The 18947-nt window shown below is 31.5% G+C and overlaps 4 protein-coding genes across 4 annotated transcripts; 2 read left to right on the top strand and 2 right to left on the bottom strand.

Moving 5' to 3' along the window:
- The first annotated feature begins 2715 nt into the window (after positions 1-2715).
- On the top strand, positions 2716-8375 carry LOC130807560 (spermidine synthase-like). Its single transcript, XM_057672814.1, has 9 exons — positions 2716-3362; positions 5092-5168; positions 5259-5381; positions 6033-6137; positions 6372-6444; positions 6836-6907; positions 6985-7180; positions 7794-7920; positions 8015-8375. The coding sequence occupies exons 1-9, from the start codon at positions 3155-3157 to the stop codon at positions 8078-8080; spliced, it is 1047 nt and encodes a 348-aa protein (XP_057528797.1). The 5' UTR covers positions 2716-3154; the 3' UTR covers positions 8081-8375.
- LOC130807559 (uncharacterized) lies at positions 8376-10273 on the bottom strand. The gene has a single exon (XM_057672813.1). It carries the CDS (start codon positions 9910-9912, stop codon positions 8854-8856), a length of 1059 nt encoding a protein of 352 aa, XP_057528796.1. The 5' UTR covers positions 9913-10273; the 3' UTR covers positions 8376-8853.
- Positions 10274-14089: 3816 nt separating this feature from the next.
- LOC130807558 (uncharacterized) lies at positions 14090-15790 on the top strand. The gene has a single exon (XM_057672812.1). The coding sequence runs from the start codon at positions 14508-14510 to the stop codon at positions 15585-15587; it is 1080 nt and encodes a 359-aa protein (XP_057528795.1). The 5' UTR covers positions 14090-14507; the 3' UTR covers positions 15588-15790.
- Positions 15791-16144: 354 nt separating this feature from the next.
- On the bottom strand, positions 16145-18634 carry LOC130807556 (uncharacterized). The gene has a single exon (XM_057672811.1). The coding sequence runs from the start codon at positions 18444-18446 to the stop codon at positions 16509-16511; it is 1938 nt and encodes a 645-aa protein (XP_057528794.1). The 5' UTR covers positions 18447-18634; the 3' UTR covers positions 16145-16508.
- Between the last annotated feature and the right edge of the window lie 313 nt (positions 18635-18947).

Raw genomic sequence — 18947 nt, 5'->3', positions numbered from 1 at the left:
TTTTTATATAAATTTATCTATTCATGAGTATAATTGTTGAAAATTACATTCATTTATGTTTATTAGTTTCTTCGGACCTTCTTTGCTACTTAAGCTATTAAGAAAAAATAATAGGTGAACTTATATTCAATAATTATTCGTTTATAACTAATACGTTCACCCTTGTTTATTTAAACAATTTCGCTCAAGATTTTTTTAAGGTAGGAAAATACCCGCCCATACAGTACTATAGCTTCGTTTTTTTCCAATTACTACTATTTCTCAATACCAAATTCAAAAATACCCTCATCAAAAGGTCCTAGAATCTTCCATGGTCATTCTTCTTCCTTATTATCTTTGACTCAAAACTCTTTGTTCAGATCTGCTCCTTGTTAGTTGAAATTGCTGGATCAATCTTTGGTTTATTTGCAATTTGAACATAAAGATTAGGAATAAGAGTGAAAATACCTTTTAAAAATCAAAATTTTGATTTTTAAGGTTTTTGTTAATAGTGAAACAGGTTGGGACTGAGCAAGTCCAACACAGCCACCAGACAGGCAGTGGCTGAAGGTCTAAGGCCGGTCGACTTGAACGCGGGGGCGGGGTGGCAGCGGTGGTTGGGCTGCCGGCTGGATATTGGGTAATTTTTAGGGATTTTGTTTGTTAGGATTTTATGAGAGAGAAAGGAGAGTGAAGGTCAGAAATTAGATTCCCAAATGTAGTGCGTCTTTACTCTGCTGAATTTCGGAGTAAATTTTTTTAAAATTTCCCCGAGGCACGTGCCTGGGGAGGCCCAGTAGTAGATCCGCCCCTGGGTGTCACCAAATAGAAAATCTATGCAATTTTCCTAAAAAAATACTTGTCAGAGTTTAATCCATTACTAGATGAGTATTTGTTGGGTATTACAATATCATATAAATGTGGTTCACAAAGGGGCTGTTTGGCCCAACATGGATAGGTCATAAGAGTTATTGCAAACTACTAAATAGAATAACCGGCTCTAGATAGCATAAATTTTTAAAATTTAATTTTAATCTTAACAGTAATTAATTTTAAAGCAACATCAAACCATGCTAATTATTTATGAACCACCTAATCCAAGGCTCTCGAACACAAAAAAGATTTAGAAATTAGGACTAAATAGGTTAGTGTGAGATAGTGTCAACTGTGAGATGTAGACAATAGTTTATGTATTTTACCGTATCCAAAAAATAATACATTAATATATTAATCCTCTACTTACAAGTCTCTTGTTTGTAAAATAATATTATACGTATCAATAATAAATTTGTTTTTTATTTACTCCTAGTAGTTAGTATACTCCATATGTACCTAAAGTAGTATTTTTCCTCCAACTTTATCTAAATTATAAAAAAATAAAAATTGCAATATGTAGCTTTAACCAAGAATGATTCCTAATTGAAGATCAAAACCATGCCATCCAATGTTGTAGGAAATTAGAAAGACTTCATCATTTGTATTATTTGACTTTTGCTATTGTGGTCTCTTCTATTTAACCATAATCATCGATCACGATATCAAAATTCATGGCATCATCAATTAGCTCTCAGGAATTGCGGCTCTTTTAAACGTACTTTTACCACATGTGTGCCGTGGAGTACAAATTATACTCATAAAATATAAAGTATATATTTAAAGAATGTAAGTTAAATAATATAGGAAAAATTACCGTAATAATATAACATTTTATTAATATCTTTACAATAATATCAATTATTGATTAAGCATGAATAATAACAATTTGGGTTTTTTTATTTATATAATAATATTAATTTTAGTTTATTAACTAATTTATCAATTTTTTTTTATCATATAATCTCCTATAGTTTTATTTTTAACATGTTAGGTATAATCTAGGAAAACATTAATATTATTTATGGTTAATCAAAAGTTGGTATTATTGTAGGGAAATAAGAAAAAATACTGTATTATTCCTATTAATTTTTCCTAAATAATATGGTCAAAATTATTTATTATTAAAATTCTATGAACAAAAAAGTTCAAACTATTAAATAAATAAGGCAAGAAAATTATAGTGAAAGTAGTTCAATATACATACATCATAAGTGTTATGTTTATTTTATACTTCCTTTAATTTTGATAAAATATTTTAAAATATTTTATTTGTGTTTTAGGCACAACGGTATGTAGTATTTACTAATCATTTAAAAAATATAGTCAAGTGAAATCATGTTTAATTAATCTAAAAAAAGTAAATTTTTTAATATTAACTTTTAAATTATTGAAAATATTTAGAATTTAAATAATATATCTATGTGTAAAATCAATGAAACAATATATTAAAATAGGAGAGAATATAAATATTTTGAATAACACAAATTCTTGTATGAGACGGTCTCAGGATAGCTAGACACACCTTATATATTGATCAAATATCTTTATATGTATCACAAATTATTAGTATATAGAGTAATGTTTTGAGATTGTCTCATCAAAATACGATATCACACAAGTGGAGGTGTTTATTCGGGTCATTATGTCAATTTTGGATCAAGTGCTTCGAATTGGTTTAAAATCGAATCTTCTATCCATGTTGATTTTTACCTTATTTTAAATTCATTTAGTACTATTAAGTCGAATTTGATTTCAAAATTGGATAAATATTTGATTATCGAATCAATTTTGATCACCCCCAACAACTATTAGGATAAACAAATTTTATTAGAGACAATACTTAAACCTTTTTTCTTCTAGTTCTAGTGACGAGTGATGGAATATGGACCGTCATGGACAATTGGACACTGATACTAAAGATTGAGAATCAAAAATTGAAAATTGAAACCTTTCCTGATTTTCATCAAAATACTCAGATTTAATTTTCTCATCCACATACTGAAACTTTTCCGGGTAGTAAATACCAACATTTGTCTTCATCCCAACAAATAAGATTCTTTTCTCTTTAATCCAGAAAAAGTAAAATGGTTAGGGAAGTGGAACCCTTTGGGCTTTCCTTTGCGGCTTTGCTTTAACCCCTTTTCTTTGTTCTCTCTATCCTGGCCCCTTTATAAATCTTGACTCTGCCCGGCTTCAAGGGTTTATCTTAGTTTAAAGTTGAAAGAGATAAAAAGGGTTTTTGAAGATAAAAAACAAACAAAGCCCATAAAGAGGGTATATTTTCCTTATAAATTGAGTGATGGCTGATGAGGGTATTGTTGCATCTGGTATAGATTTGCCAGTGAAAAGACCAAGGGAAGAGGAAGAACAAGGCAAGAATATGACTGAAAACAATGGAAATGGGGTTTCTTCTGTTTCAATGGAGACTGAAGATTCCAACAAATTACCCAATTCTTTCTCCTCTATTATTCCTGGATGGTTCTCTGAGATTAGCCCGATGTGGCCTGGTTTGTCTCATCAATCAAAATCTCATCTTTTTTTTTTATTTACGTTGATTTCTCTTAGTTTTTGTCGTTGGGTTTTCTGTTTCCCATTGATTAAAGGCCTAAACTTTTTTGATGATTGTTATTGTTTTATGTTTATCTATATTTGGGTTTTCTGTATGTGTTCTACACTTCTATTGGTGTTTTTAATTTTTAATTTTCTTTCTGGTTTTTTTTTATTATGTGTAGTGTTGTGGCCTAGGAAATAGGAAATGATTGTTGAATCACTTCTTTTTAATGGGTTTTATTTTATTTTATTTTTGAAAATCACTGATTCTTGCTTGATTGAATCAATCTTCTAAAAGGGTTTTACTTTATTATATATTTATATATTTATATTGTCCATGAGTATTAGTTATATTTTGGGTTACTTTGCATAGAGAAAGTGGAGTAATAGGTGAAGTGTTCTTATTATTGGTGTTGGGGGGCTTTTTTGTCCAAAATTATTTTCCCAAAAAATATGTGGCTAATCATTGATTCATGTGTGGCCTCTCTTTAAATCTTGATAAAATTACTGTCAGACCAAATCTTGATGAAATTACACGTTTTAATTATTTTGCCATCATATCTCATGGCTTTGCTAATGATTTCACTTTAATTTGATAGACTTTTTACAGTAAGTTTTGAGTACTGGTGTTCTTTTGCCACTTGACAATTGCAATTTGAATACTTATGAATTGCTTTTGTGCTCAAATGTTGAAATGCTTTAAAAAGATATGTTCTTTTCTATCTTTTCCTATGTTGAAAATGAATGAGTATGCATGCTTTCGTAGATCAAATGCTTTAAAAAAGCTATGGCTTTGCTAACTTTTTCTATGATGTAATTGCATGAGTATGCATGCTTTAATAGACCAGAGTACTTTGGTTTTTTACTTGTTCAAGAAACACTTTTTCTTATTCTTTAAGTTTATTAGAATTTTACTCAATTCCTCCCATATTTTCCAAGTACAATTTGAGTTTCCTAATCACTTACTCAACATGTACATTGCTTAATTTTTGTGTGATTTGTGTAGTATTTTTTATCCAACAAGACATGATATATACCAAGGAACAAACTAACATTTTTCTATGTCTCTAAAGCGGCTCCCCCCCCCCCCCCCCAACAAGATATAGGGCCAGATGTGCACAATTTTATTCTACTAGTGACAAAGTGATTGACCTCGGATTGTCAAATAGAAGCACATACGATTTGACGAGCCCTTTACGCTAGTCTATTGTACTCCAAATTCCAAAACCAAAGAACTATATATCTTTAGATCATCTCCTAAACATTGCCTTGGGAATTTATAAAGGATGTGTTAACTTTAAATGGTGGATGATTGCTTTCTGGATATAAAGTAATATTTTATTTTTAGGGAAAATGGTGGTCTACAAGCTTGTTGACTGTTTAGAATTCCTTTGAAATGGAATATAGAAATAGAGCTCTCCTGATGTCAGTTATAGAAGTTAAGTTATACCCAAAAAAATGCAATCCTAGGTAATTGACAAGAGCCTAATTATGTAGTTATCTTGGCAATATCATGGCTTTACTGTTTGCTGCTATTCCTTTGAAGTTCTTTCTTCTGATTTTAACATCTCCAATGTGACATTTTTGTAATATTCCCTTTTTTTGCATTTTTTGGCTTTCAAAACTTTTCTAAAAGGTCTGTCCTAGACATATTTGATGATGAATTACATAAACCATTTGAAACAGGTGAAGCACATTCACTGAAAGTTGAGAAGGTTCTGTTTCAGGGGAAGTCAAAATACCAGGATGTAATAGTCTTTCAGGTATGTTAAGTCCGAGTCTAATATGTTTCAAGTATGCTGATTTTCAGGTCTACATCTTCGATTAACTTAATGTTGTCTTTGCTGTCGCAGTCATCAACATACGGGAAAGTCCTTGTTTTAGATGGGGTAATTCAGCTCACCGAGAGAGATGAATGTGCATATCAAGAGATGATCACTCACCTCCCGCTTTGCTCTATACCAAACCCCAAAAAGGTTTGTTTTTTCTGACCATATTTCATCGTCATTTTCCTGCCTTTTTCTCAATTTTAATTGATCAATCTTATATTCTTATCAAGACTTCTTTAATGGTTCATAGTTCACCCCTTCACCTTGTTGTTTGTGATTCCAAAAAAATAAAATAACTTTATATTACCCATCTCCAAGTTGCATAGCTTTTATAGACCATAAAAATGCCAAAAGAAAGCATATATTCTGGATCTTTTCCAGCTCATTTGGGTTTAATTGGTATCTCAAAAGGCCTTTCACTTCACCTTTACCCTTTATTCCTTGTGTCTTATTTCACTGGAAACGAGTTGGTGGGTTTTCAATTCATTTATGTATGCTTTAGGCCTAATGAATGTGTCACTCTTGCCTTGCACGTGATGTGAAGTTTTTGAAAAGAATGTTGGAAAGCAGAATGTTCTGAAAGCAATGCGTTCTAACTTTGAAAATTGAAATCATACATTTTTATTTTCTTCAATATCTGCAATTTAGTTGACTACGATCTTGTATTACTCGGTGTCTATGGAATGATCCATTTAACTGCTTTGTGGCTTGACAATTAAACTCTTGAAGAAGGGCCTTATTTAGGGTCATATTGTTTTTCGTAGCCATTGAATATGTAAACCTTTGTTTAATTTGTAGGTTTTGGTTATTGGAGGCGGAGATGGAGGAGTTCTGCGGGAGGTAGCTCGCCATTCATCAGTTGAGCATGTAGATATTTGTGAAATTGATGAGATGGTAGTGACGGTGAGTACTTGAGGCTCTTTTGCTTCTATCTTGGTTTTCGTTTTCTTGGAGTTAGAAAGTGTGCTGTGTATTCATCTCTTTCAACCATGTTTGTTGTCATAGTATTGATTCCTTGTAAATGGAGGCATAATCTTGACTTGTATTCTTGATTATGGGGTTATCATATTTTCTATATTAGTTTGACATATACTCCTCTTATATCTTATATGGGAAGTCTAACTGAATCTCCTCCAGATTTCAAAGGAATTTTTTCCCGAGGTAGCTGTTGGATATGATGATCCTCGAGTAAAACTGCATATTGGTGATGGTATGAATCTTAGTCCCTTCCCCTTCCCCTTCCGCTTCCTATATGATGCTAATATTGTTTTTTCCTCTTTTTTCACGTTCTCAAAAATCTACCCCTTGCATAGAGTAAAAAAGCGGTAACGATTGTGATTGTGGTAACGAAACGGTGATGCGGTGATGGGAGTGATGCATTTATCCTAACGCCTAAATATCGGTTGAAACCAAAAGATATCCCTTGATACGGCCTAAAACACGGTTTTATTACACTTGTACAACGTGGGAAATATGAATTTCGTTGTTTTTAAAAACTATTAGAATGCAGTCGTTGCGATGCAGAGCCTTGTTTTTACGCTATGACCCATGGGCTTTCTAAACATTAAACCATAATGACTCGTGATTTTCTAATTTTGTAGGAGTTGCATTTTTGAAGGAGGCTCCAGCGGGGACTTATGATGCTATTATTGTAGATTCATCTGATCCCATAGGTGAGACTAACATTGGTTGTGGTTCAGTGTTTTTTTGGCCTCATTAATGCTTAAATTTCGTTTCTAATGGTAATCAGGTCCAGCAAAAGAGCTTTTTGAGAAGCCCTTTTTTGAGTCTGTTGCAAAGGCACTTCGACCAGGGGGGGTTGTATGCACTCAGGCCGAAAGCATATGGCTTCACATGCATATAATTGAAGATATTGTCTCAAACTGCCGTCAGATATTCAAGGGCTCAGTCAATTATGCGTGGACTACAGTTCCTACATATCCAAGGCATGTTTCGTCACTCACTTCTTTTTCCTTCTGCACAAACTTGTAACTAGGGGTGTTCAATAGGCCGGGCCCCATTTTGAGCCCTTATCCTGCCCATTTTTGGAAGGGCTTTGTAAGGGTCGGGCCGAAAACAGGCTCTACTATAATTAAAATGAAGTAGGCTATAAAAGGGCTCAATAAGGGTCGGAAATGGACCTTTACAAATAGCATAATTAATGTATAATTTTAAATATTATAAATGACAATGTCAATGGAGATTATTAATAATTTTTCAATTCAATTATTATAAATGATAATTTAATTGTTATATATTGTTAAATGGGGATTAAAACAATTTTTAGCAATAAAAATGGGCCGGGTTGAGCTGGTTCGGGCTTTTAAAACCCGGCCTATTTAAGCCCATATTAAGTTTAAAGGGCTCTTATCCAACCCGACCCATTTTTACTTAAGCCCGGCACGGCCCTGTCCTTATCCAGCCTATTGAACGGGGTGTTCTGGCTAACATTTTTACTTGTAACGAATCGATTCCTTGTGAAAAATGGAAATTGTGCTTTAGATGGTAGTGAATATCATGCTATTCTGGCATAACGTGTGGTGTGGTTTTCAATTTCAGTGGGGTTATGGGCTTCATGCTTTGTTCTACCGAGGGGCCAGAAGTTAATTTTAAGCACCCCGTGAACCCGATTGATAAAATTGACCGTGGAAATGAGAAGCATCCGTTGAAATTCTACAATGCAGAGGTACATGTATTCTCGGTATTTTGTCTTCTACGCAAGTGTAATACATTCATTCATTTACCATCTAAAATCTCACTTTTACTCGTCTTGTTTGCAGCTTCACTCGGCAGCTTTCTGTTTGCCCACTTTTGCCAAGAAGGTCATTGATTCAAAAGCCAAGTAATCTTCCTTTGGTGTGAAGATGTCCGTTCCGTTTAAGTAGATTTCATTTGGCTTGGGCAGAGAATAAATCAACTATATTTAAACTTTATGAGCAGATAAGCTTTCGTATTTTCTTGTCATGAGAAATGTAGTATGATAGTGTTAGTTGGAATTTCTTCCGTTATTATGCAGAACTGTGAGAATTCATGGGATCCGATTTGTTGGCTTATTTTACCTCGAGTTTTCATTAATGACAACGAATGTTGATGAGCCTTTTATTATTATTATTATTATTATTATTATTATTATTATTATTATTATTATTCTCATGATTATATGAAGTTTCCGTTAAACCAGCAGGTAACTTGTGCTTAAGTGAATTCAGTTCTGCAGTTAAATAACTATGGTGACTGGACACTCGTGTGGAAGAAAAAAGGTAATCTTTCATCCCCCGGAATAGTTGGTCGTATTCTTGTAAGACCGACACAAAGGCTATCAGCCTGTGATTCAATATAATATAAATTTTAGAATATATGTCTGGAATTAGAGGATACTAGGAATAAAAAAATAAAAAATAAAAAAATAAAAATAAAAAAAAATAAAAAACTGAACTTCAGGTAGATTTTTTGATGATACATAAATGTGCAAATAGGAGTAAAGTGATACGAGTGAAAAGCCGAAGCTTTAAGTTATGTTTCTGTTGGACACTACCTTGTCTCCGTCAACAGCAGAATTGGCTGTTACACTTTCTTCATTCAACCCTGTTCCCGGAACCTCAACCCCGATTTTGTTGGATTAGTCTATGTCTTTGTCTTGAGCTAGATCGACAATTGCACCTTCCCTGAACCCTGAACCGGAAACCTTAGTTGCCGCTAATTTACTTTGACAATAATTCTCTTCTTGTCCTTCAATACAAGTAGCCATCCCTCCTACTTCCTCATCAATCTCTGCTACCAATCCCTTACTCTGTTTACAATGATGATAGTATATCACACACACCACCCACTTCATCAAAATTGCTAACCATAACAAGCTAGTCCGACTTATAACTCCGATCACTCCATCATCGAAAAAAACCCGAGAAATCCTCAGACCGAAACCACTAACAAGAAAAATGAGCATTAACCTTCGACCAACCTTTTCGTTCCCTTTGCACAGGTAAAACGAAAGGCTGAACGCATCAATCCCATGAACTTTTTGCCAAACAGAAAGCACCAAACTCATATTCCAAACAACATTCAGCTCCAAGTACTTAGGAAAGCATATAATAAAAACAGGTAAATAAACTACTGTAGAAATCAGGTAATAAAAACTATCACAAAAGCCGAAGTAGCTTAAGGGTAACAGAATGAACCCCAACAACAAAAAAGTCGAAAGTAACAAAGCAAACAAACATGTAACAAACAAGCCTTTCAACCTTTCCCTGTTTCCGATCACAGATTGTCTTAAGATCTTGTCTTGGAGACCAATTGGGTTACGATCATTTTTGTATTGAAGTATACTCGAGGAGAAATCAATGGTAAGGATTGCGACAAGAAAATCTAGTACATGAAGGAGGAAAAGGTAGATTAAAGGTAGAAAGGGAAGAATGATAAAGTCATCAAGAGGGTAATCCTTATTCAAATCAGGCAGAAGATATGAAAGAACAGAACCCCATAATTTCTGATGATAAGGGGAAGGAGCTAAGAATTTTAAAACTTTAGTTGATGATCTTTCAAAATGAATTTCTAAGTAAATCATAAGGAGTAGAAAAGGGAGGGATGTAAGAATGATAAAACTGGTGAAGAGTTTGTTTCTGAAGGGGATTCTCATTGTTTCTTGGAGAACAGTAAGCACTCCTACTTCCAGACTCATTTTCTTTTTTTTTTTTGTTGGATTGATGAAAAACACTAATTTCAAGATATATCTGAAAAATTCGACTTGGAGTATTAGATTATAGCTTGTTTGAATTGCAGTATAAGAACGTTGACTAGTTGACTTTGGTTCTTACAAATCAGCTTGTTAGGATGTAGCCAATTATGATTTTTGACATTGCACAAACCTGCCACGCCACTAAAAAATTTGATTAAGGAGTGTTTGGCAATTGACTGTTGGTGGTTGGCTTGTTTGACCAACTGTAAATGTTGGTTATTTTTGTTGGCTTTTAAGCTAGCTGAAAAAACCACCTGTTTGTGGAGATGTTTGGTAAATTTGAGTATTGATTGTTGGTTGTTTATTTGAGAAAAGTAGGCTAACAAGTCAAAAACCAATCAAAAAAGCTAGCTAGAGTAGCTTTTTTATTTTGGCTTAAAAGTTAGTTTTTTTAAAAATCATTTACCAAATTTTTTTTTTGACTGTTTGACCAACTAACAAACCAAAAGTTAACTAAAAAGCTAAGCCAAAAGCCATGTACCAAACACCCCCTAAATTGCAATAAAAAGAAACAATGAAAGTTGCTTTTATATTTTCTAGTTTTGAAAGTGTTTGACAAACGGCTGATAATTAATAGCTTATAACTAATTTAAGTGATTAATATATCGATTGATAAAAATCAATTGGTTTAACCAGCTGATTGAACACGCTATTTTGGAGCATTATGTTTAAAAATTGTTTGTTCATATCAAGCTCTTTCAATTAATTAATCTACTAAATACTAGCATTAATTAGTTTATCTATTAAATTATTTTACTAAAATATTTTTAGCTTTATCTATATGCTTTATCTATATCCAGTATCCACTATTAATCAAAGAAATGGACAACCTATTTCCTTGATTCCCACTATTAGTCAAAAGCCCATAAATTAAGTCAGACTTGTCATATACTTCGACCAATAGAAAGACAACAAGGATCCTGGTCAAAATTGCTTTAAGTACTTTTATTTTAACTTGTCTTTTTTAAATCACATAACAATAAACTAATCTTTTCTTAAGGGTATTATTATTTGCCGCAACCCTTTTCATTTTATCGCCACCCTCCCTCCTAATGAAATTACGAATTTGCCCCTGATTTTTAAAAATTTACAAATTTGACATTGAGTTAATAAATTTTCATTTTCATTTTTTTTTAATTTTTTTTAATTTTTTTTATTTATATTATTTTTGTTATAGTTATTATTATTATTATTATTATTATTACGGTTATTATTATTATTATTATTATTACCGTTATTATTATTATTATAACGGTTATTATTATTACGGTTATTAATAATAATAATAATAATAATAATAATAATACTACTAATAATAATAATAATACTAATAACATTAATAATAAATATAATAATAATAAAAAAAATAAAAAAAAAATATCAGTCGCACAAAACGTGCACAAAACGTGCGACTGACAGTCGCACAAAGCAGTCGCACACGTGCGACTGATATTTTTTTTTTTTTTTTTATTATTAATTTTATTATTATTATTATTATTACGGTTATTATTATTAATTTTATTATTATTATTATTATTATTATGGTTATTATTATTAATTTTATTATTATTATTATTAATATTATTGTTGTTATTATTATTATTATTAAATTATTATTTTTGTTTTAATTATTATTGTTATAACTGATGTAAGAAAGAAAGCATAAAAATTGACAAACACAAAACACACAAAATTTACGTGGTTCACCAACAGTGTGTCAACTAAGTCCACATGCAAAGGAGAGAAAAATTTTATTACTAGAAGAAACCCAAAATACTAATATTGGCTAGATTATAGAAAATAAGAGTTTATAAATTATTCCAATACATAAAAATTTAGCCAAAACAAATTTTTTTGGGATGATGCAAAACTAATGCCCAAGACTCCTTTTATAAGGAGAAGAATAACAAGCCTTTGTTATTCTTCCGATGTGGGATAATGATAAACATTAATCTTCCAATGTGGGATAATGAAAAACATTAATCTTCCAATGTGGGATAATGACAAACATCAATCTTCCAATGTAAGGTTATGTCTTGAATCCCACATTGGAAGATTGATGTTTGTCATTATCCCACATTGAAAGATTAATGTTTTTCATTATCCCACATTGGAAGATTAATGTTTATCATTATCCCACATCGGAAGAATAACAAAGGCTTGTTATTCTTCTCCTTATAAAAGGAGTCTTGGGCATTAGTTTTTCATCATCCCAAAAAAATTTGTTTTGGCTAAGGTTTTTTGTATTGGATTTCTATAATCTAGCCAATATTTGTATTTTGGGTTTCCTTTAATAATAAAATTTTATGCTTTCTTTCTTACATCAATTATAACAATAATAATTAAAACAAAAATAATAATTTAATAATAATAATAATAACAACCACAATATTAATAATAATAATAATAATAATAATAACAAATTAAAAAAAAAAATACAAGTTGCACAAAACGTGCGACTGTTTTGTGCGATTGTCAGTCGCACGTTTTGTGCGACTGTTTTGTGCGACTGTCAGTTGCACGTTTTGTGCGACTGTTTTGTGCGACTGTTAGTCGCACGTTTTGTGCGACTGGTATTTTTTTTAAATTTTTTTTATTATTATTATTTTTATTATTAATTTTATTATTATTATTATTATTATTAGTAATCGTAATAATAATAACCGTTATAATAATAATAATAACCGTAATAATAATAATAATAATAATAATAATAACAATAATAATATAAATAAGAATAATTAAAAAAAATTTAAAAAAATGAAAATGAAAAGTTATTAACTCAATGGCAAATTTGTAAATTTTTAAAGATCAGGGGCAAATTCGTAATTTCATTAGAAGGGGGGTGGCGATAAAATGAAAAGGGTGGCGACAAATAAGAATCGGGTTTCTTAAAACCTATGCTCCCATGCCCATCAAAGTCACTCTACCATAACTTTGCAATAATATAATAACCAAAAAAATGATTTATAAAAGAAGTAAGAGAAATATGTAGTGTGTAGATAATATAAAAAGAAATTATGTATGTGGATAAAAATTTTTAGAAAAATGTGAATTATGATTATTGCAAAATTCATTGTACGAACAAAAAAAAGTAGTAAAAGTTTACCCTGTTATAAAAGCAATAGTTATTAGCAATTTTGCTACATTTTTATTTTTAGCCTATTTTCTCTTATTTCCACTTACTTTTAATACTATTCATATCATTTTTTTAATATGCGTGTAAAATTGAGTTGTTGGATTATGGATTTTATTAAGTAAGGTCAACAATAAGATCAAATTGATAGTTGAATATCAAATTATGTACAAATGGTTGTCACATTTTATACTAGTACAATTAATGACGGTTTTAGCATATTAGTATAATTAATAGTGAATTTGAGATATTAAAATAGAGTAGGTTGAACATTCATATTTACCTATGCCGTATCAATCACAACCATCTTCTATATTATATTTCTATATTACATAATTCAATACTCGCCTTTTTTATTCCAAAGTAATTCCTTTTTCTTTGTAATTGACATCGAAGGTGCACTAAACTTCACCGTTAAAATTCATAATGAAAATGTGAATAGTGCCGTAGTTCAATCAACATCATCATTCAATTCTTCAAGGTGGTAGTTGAGATGTACACATTGTCCGTACATTACATCGCATCGATTTGTGGTTGTACCCGGTGGTCCCAATATGTGTTATATGTTTTATTACGCTTTTTTATTCAAATATGCAATCATAAATTTTTATGAGAGACAGTCTTTTTAAATAACCATTTTTAATTGAGTTGACTCATTATATATTTTTTTAAAATATTGTAATTAGGCATTAAAAATAATGTAAGTAGACATTTAAGATATTGAAAGTAGGCATTAAGGATACGGTAAATAAGCATTAAGAATAATGTAAAGAGACATTAAGAATATGGTAAGTAGACATTAATCTTTAATGGATTGGGCTTGAGATATGTCTCTCAAGAGACTAGCTAATATAGAATTACTCTTTGCATTTGAAGTGCGGATGCAACACATGTAATCTTTGTACATGACGCTAAGGCTAGATAAAATTTTAACTTATGACCTATTCATCATTCTTGTTTTTGGTATTGTTAGTCATGCTGGTTTTTATACCTTTCATACATGTTCTAAAATATGTTATATATTCAAATTTATAATTTGCACTTGTACCTTAACATAGTATTAGTGGAATCCTGCAAAAATACATGGGAAAAAAACAATGCTAAGTCCTATATTTGACAGTAAGAAAGTTACTCAAATCAGCCAGAAAAAAGGGAGACTTTTCTTCACAGTTGACCAAAGAGAGACCTTTAAAAATATCAATATGTCAAATAATTCATGCTCTTTCTGAGAATATTTAGTAAATGTAATACAAATTTATTAAAATTTGTTCAAATTTTGATTAAAAGTCTTTGACTTGTCAGATTAGTTAAGTTTGATTCTTTCAAGGTCAACATTAGTATTCTAATGCAATGGTATAAACTATAAACTGAAGAATTATAGTTTCAGAAGACATAAACATCCATGGATTTACAAGCAAATGAAGCTTTATTACAACCCAAAGAAGAAGATGAAGGGGTGAGATTTCTCAAGTTCAAACAGCTCAAGTCCTTACAGATTCTGAAATCATCTGTCAAGAACATTACAAGTAACATCAAATTTATGTTCTTTATGATTTTATCTCTTTTACCCATCTTTGCTTTCATAATTTTCTTAGAAATTGAAATCAAACCAATAAAAGATGCTATCTTGAATCTTCTTTTGCGAACTCCTATACCATACATATATGATATTAGTACCCCTGTTAGGCTCGATAGCGATGATGAGAAAGATCCAAGACGGAAACTTTATCGAATCATTTTCGATTTGTTTCCTTTTCACTTGGGTCTAGTCCCACTAGTCGAGCTACTTAGCTCGACTGTAATAATATATATTGCAGCTAAAGTATATGAAAGCGAGGAGGATGCAGATTCAACTAGTCCGAGGATGGTTTTTTACCAAAAGAATAGCTTAAAAGGGCCTTTTATAACCTCTCTTTGGGTTCAATTATTCTCAGATTCTACCCTTTTTGGTGTGATTTGGGCAGTGGTAAATCACCTTATAGTAACAAATGGGTTTAACTATTCATCTTATTATTACTATGAGTTTACTAATGACTATGTTCTACAGAAGGGTCTAATTGTGTATATAGTTTCATTAGTGATTCATGGAGCAATATTTATGGGTCTTCTTAAGAAGTTTCTAGAATGGAGTGTTCTATGGAACATGGGTATTGTGATTTCTGTTCTAGAAGAAGAGTCTGGAACTGATGCATTAGATATGTCAGCATATTATGGAACACATTGTAAGAGAACTGGGTTTGAATTGATGCTTGTTTTTGTGTCATACAGTGTTGTTCTTAGACTGCCATTTATGGTTGCTAAAATGTTTGATTATGTGAGTTTTGGAGTTTTAGAAATTGTGATTATAGCAGGGTTGATTTGCTTAGGGAGTTTAATTAAGTGGGTTGCTTTTGTGTTGTATTATTATGATTGTAAAGCTCAATTGTTGTTAAAGAAGGTTGATGAGGAGTTAGTTATAGTTGTGAAAGATGGTGTAGTATGAATTTTCAAGAATTCTTTTCTATGTATTCCTATGTACCTAAATAAAAGTATTAACTTTGTTTTTTAAGGGATATCTTATACTATTGGTGTATAGTTGTAGCATTTAGTTTGTTTAATTATGTGTCTATAAAAGACTTATGCCTTTTTATTTGAAGTATATATTATATAGTAAAATGACTAATTAAATTGTGATTAATATATTTATACGTAGTTGTAAATATATTTGTTATCTAGGATATTGAAATAATCAGAGTATTGGTTTGACATAGGTAAGGTTACCCATATTTGAATGATAGATTGTTGAATAGGTTAGTAAGGATGTTATTAAATGCAAAAACAAGTTTGAATTGCATTACGTCGGTCATGTTGTAAAGGTGAAAAAAATCTAAATTTGTGTGTTTTGATGGATATCTAAAGTTTTAGGCTGATATTTAGCGATACGATCATTGGTAGCCGTATCACTCCTAATACCACATTATCGTTCCGTTTTCGCAACTGCATTTTTGCACCATGTTGTAAAAGTAGTCATTCAAACATTCAGCAACTTTCCATATTGTTAGTCAACCATCAACTTTCTAAATATATTATCATATCTTTATTATTACATACCATGACTATAATGGTAATATACAATAAATATCATCTGGCCTCAACCATCAGCTAAGCTTTTGGTTGAGTTGGTATTTTTACATGGTATCCGAGGCATCAATCATCAACTTATGCTTTGGTTGAGTTAGTTCCTTGACATATAATGCCCAATACAATTGATAGGTTATGTAAACTATATTATATCAAGCATTGCCCTGCCTCACAAGACATCAGAGACAGATTAAGCAAATGAACTCATGAAAGCACAACCAAATGATAATTTACCAAATTAGTGTTCATATACTCCAAATTTTTATACATTTTTATGACATAATCAAGATAAAACACCAGTACTTTCTAGCTTAACTCCCAATTCTTGATCATCAACCTTCTTTTCCATTATTTGCTGCTTACAATGATAATAATACAGCAAAAAAGTAATCCATTTCACCAAATTAGCCAATAAAAACAGCATTATATTCACACAAGTGATCAAAACACCAGCAAAACTTCCATTACATAACCCACCATACAAACAAAACACCCTCAAAACATTACCAGTCAAGAAAAACACCAGCATCAATTCAAACCCAGTTTTCTTACACTTCTTTCCATAATAATCTGATATTCCTAAGACCGCGATCCCATTTTGTTCTTCCATAACAGAAATCACCATACCCAAGTTCCAAATTGCACTCCATTCTAAGTACTTGTAAAGCAAACCAAAGAATATCATTGAATGAAAAGAAATAGACAAAATGTTCAACCCAATCTCAACATACTCGAGATACGAGTAATAGCTTATGAATGAGAAGATTTTGTAATTTCCTAATACCCCAAGAAGGCCTAGAAAAGTCACTGAAGATTGGAAATAAACATAAAGATAGGTAATAAAAGGACATTTTAGGCTAAGTTTTTGGTTAAGTATATGCTTGATAGTTACCTGTTTTTCTCCTACATGAAGTTTTTCCGCGATTTTTATGGTATAACATATGCTAACACACTCTAGAATCGGGTAGAGAAACACATAGAAGAGACACAGTTTGAGAATTGCGGGTATAAAATCTTTTGTCGAGTTCGATAAGGCATAATCTATGGCCTCTTGGAGCTTTATCTCTGAAAAGACCATGAAAATATACAAAGGGAGAATACAACATACAATAAACAACATGAATTTGATATTACTTGTAAAGATTTTTAGTGCTGATATCAGAATTTCAAAGGATTTTAACTCCTGCAGATTACTGAAAACTTGCCTAATTTTGAATACCATCATACCCTGTTGATCTTCAACTTTCTTTTCCCTGTATTGCTTCTTGCAATAGTAATAGGATAACAAAAATGCAACCCATTTCACCAAATTCCCTAACGAAATCGATATCATGACGATACATGTTATCGAAACACCGGCATAATCTTCATCAAATAAGCCATCATACATGTAAGGAAGCCTTAAAACAATATAAAATACAAGAACACTAAACATCAATTGGAACTCGATTTTCTTACCTTGTTTTGCATAACGTTCTGATCTATCTAATGCTGCGATCCCAGAACAATCTTCTATAAAGGTAATTACCATACCCAAGTTCCAAATTGAGCTCCAATACAAGAATTTGTATAGAAAACCAAGGAATAAGACTGAATGAACTGTAATTGATACCATATTTAACCAAAAGTCTGCTGGTGCAGTCTGAAAGTGATGTACTAATATCAATCCAAGAGCTATTAGTGTCAAAGTTGAATGAAAATATACCCAAACAAAGGTATTAATTAGACCCTTAAGTTTAATTATTGATTCATTGATAATCTCTTTAAGGGTAGTTGATTCAATCTGTCCTGCATTGATCTTAGCTGAGACATTAAGGATTATAGGCAAACTAATGATCTCAAACAAAGGAAGAAGAATCAAATGAAAGGGAAAGAACTCGAGAAGTATACGAAAACAATCTCTTTTGGGTTGGTTCATATCTTGGCTACTCGAATAAGCATCAAGAAGGTAATCATCATTGTTGGGGTAGGAAAATGGTATTAGAAACTCTGATATGTCGATCTTGACTTCTCGAATGTTCGTCTCTAAAATAACCATGAAAAGGAAGAAAGGTAGAATAGATAGAATCAAAATGAACATGTATTTGGTATTGCTTGTGATAATTTTGATGGAGGATTTCACAATCTCTAAGGAATTTGGATGCTTGAGATTGAGATCATCCACTATAGCTTGTAGATTTTCATAAGGGTGTTGTAATGATTGATCAGATTGATTGTTCATGATTGTTTTAGCAACTAAGGTAGTAACTCTAGATCTGTATCAATTTAGCTGGTTGAAGTTTTTCTTTTGGACAGACTACTAAGAGTCATATTGTAAGTTGTGAACAAGCAATATAATATACTAGTACTAGTAAAAATATAGTGCAAAATACTGATGATGATCTTTGACTATGAAATATTTAAGTCTTGTGGGACCGTGTGCGCAATAAAAATATAGTGCTAAATACTGATGATGATGACCTTTGACTATGAAATATTTAAGTCTCGTGGGGCCACGTGCTACGCATACAGTCTCCCAAGTTACACTATCAAATGCAATAACGCAGCTTTATATATTTTTATTAAGAATAATGCGAATGTATATATTAAAGTTTCAACGGGTGGTGAAGGCAATCTCGCATGAAGAAGAGAAGGAATAATAATATGAATGTGACTGTGAAAGTAGCGTAGACATAATATTGTGGAAGAAATCTCACATGAAGAACACAGGGAAATCTCACGA

This window comes from Amaranthus tricolor, chromosome 3 (assembly GCF_026212465.1).
Source record: "Amaranthus tricolor cultivar Red isolate AtriRed21 chromosome 3, ASM2621246v1, whole genome shotgun sequence".
In the NCBI taxonomy this organism is placed as follows: Eukaryota; Viridiplantae; Streptophyta; class Magnoliopsida; order Caryophyllales; family Amaranthaceae; genus Amaranthus; species Amaranthus tricolor.
This window is presented reverse-complemented; position numbering and strand designations above follow the sequence as displayed.

Coding starts and splice junctions, on each gene's coding strand:
- LOC130807558 (XM_057672812.1), top strand. CDS start 14,508: ATGGATTTACAAGCAAATGAAGCTTTATTACAACCCAAAGAAGAAGAT.
- LOC130807560 (XM_057672814.1), top strand. CDS start 3,155: ATGGCTGATGAGGGTATTGTTGCATCTGGTATAGATTTGCCAGTGAAA. Junction 5,169..5,258: donor AGGATGTAATAGTCTTTCAG/GTATGTTAAGTC, acceptor TTGCTGTCGCAG/TCATCAACATACGGGAAAGT. Junction 5,382..6,032: donor CTATACCAAACCCCAAAAAG/GTTTGTTTTTTC, acceptor TTTAATTTGTAG/GTTTTGGTTATTGGAGGCGG.
- LOC130807559 (XM_057672813.1), bottom strand. CDS start 9,912: ATGAGTCTGGAAGTAGGAGTGCTTACTGTTCTCCAAGAAACAATGAGA.
- LOC130807556 (XM_057672811.1), bottom strand. CDS start 18,446: ATGAACAATCAATCTGATCAATCATTACAACACCCTTATGAAAATCTA.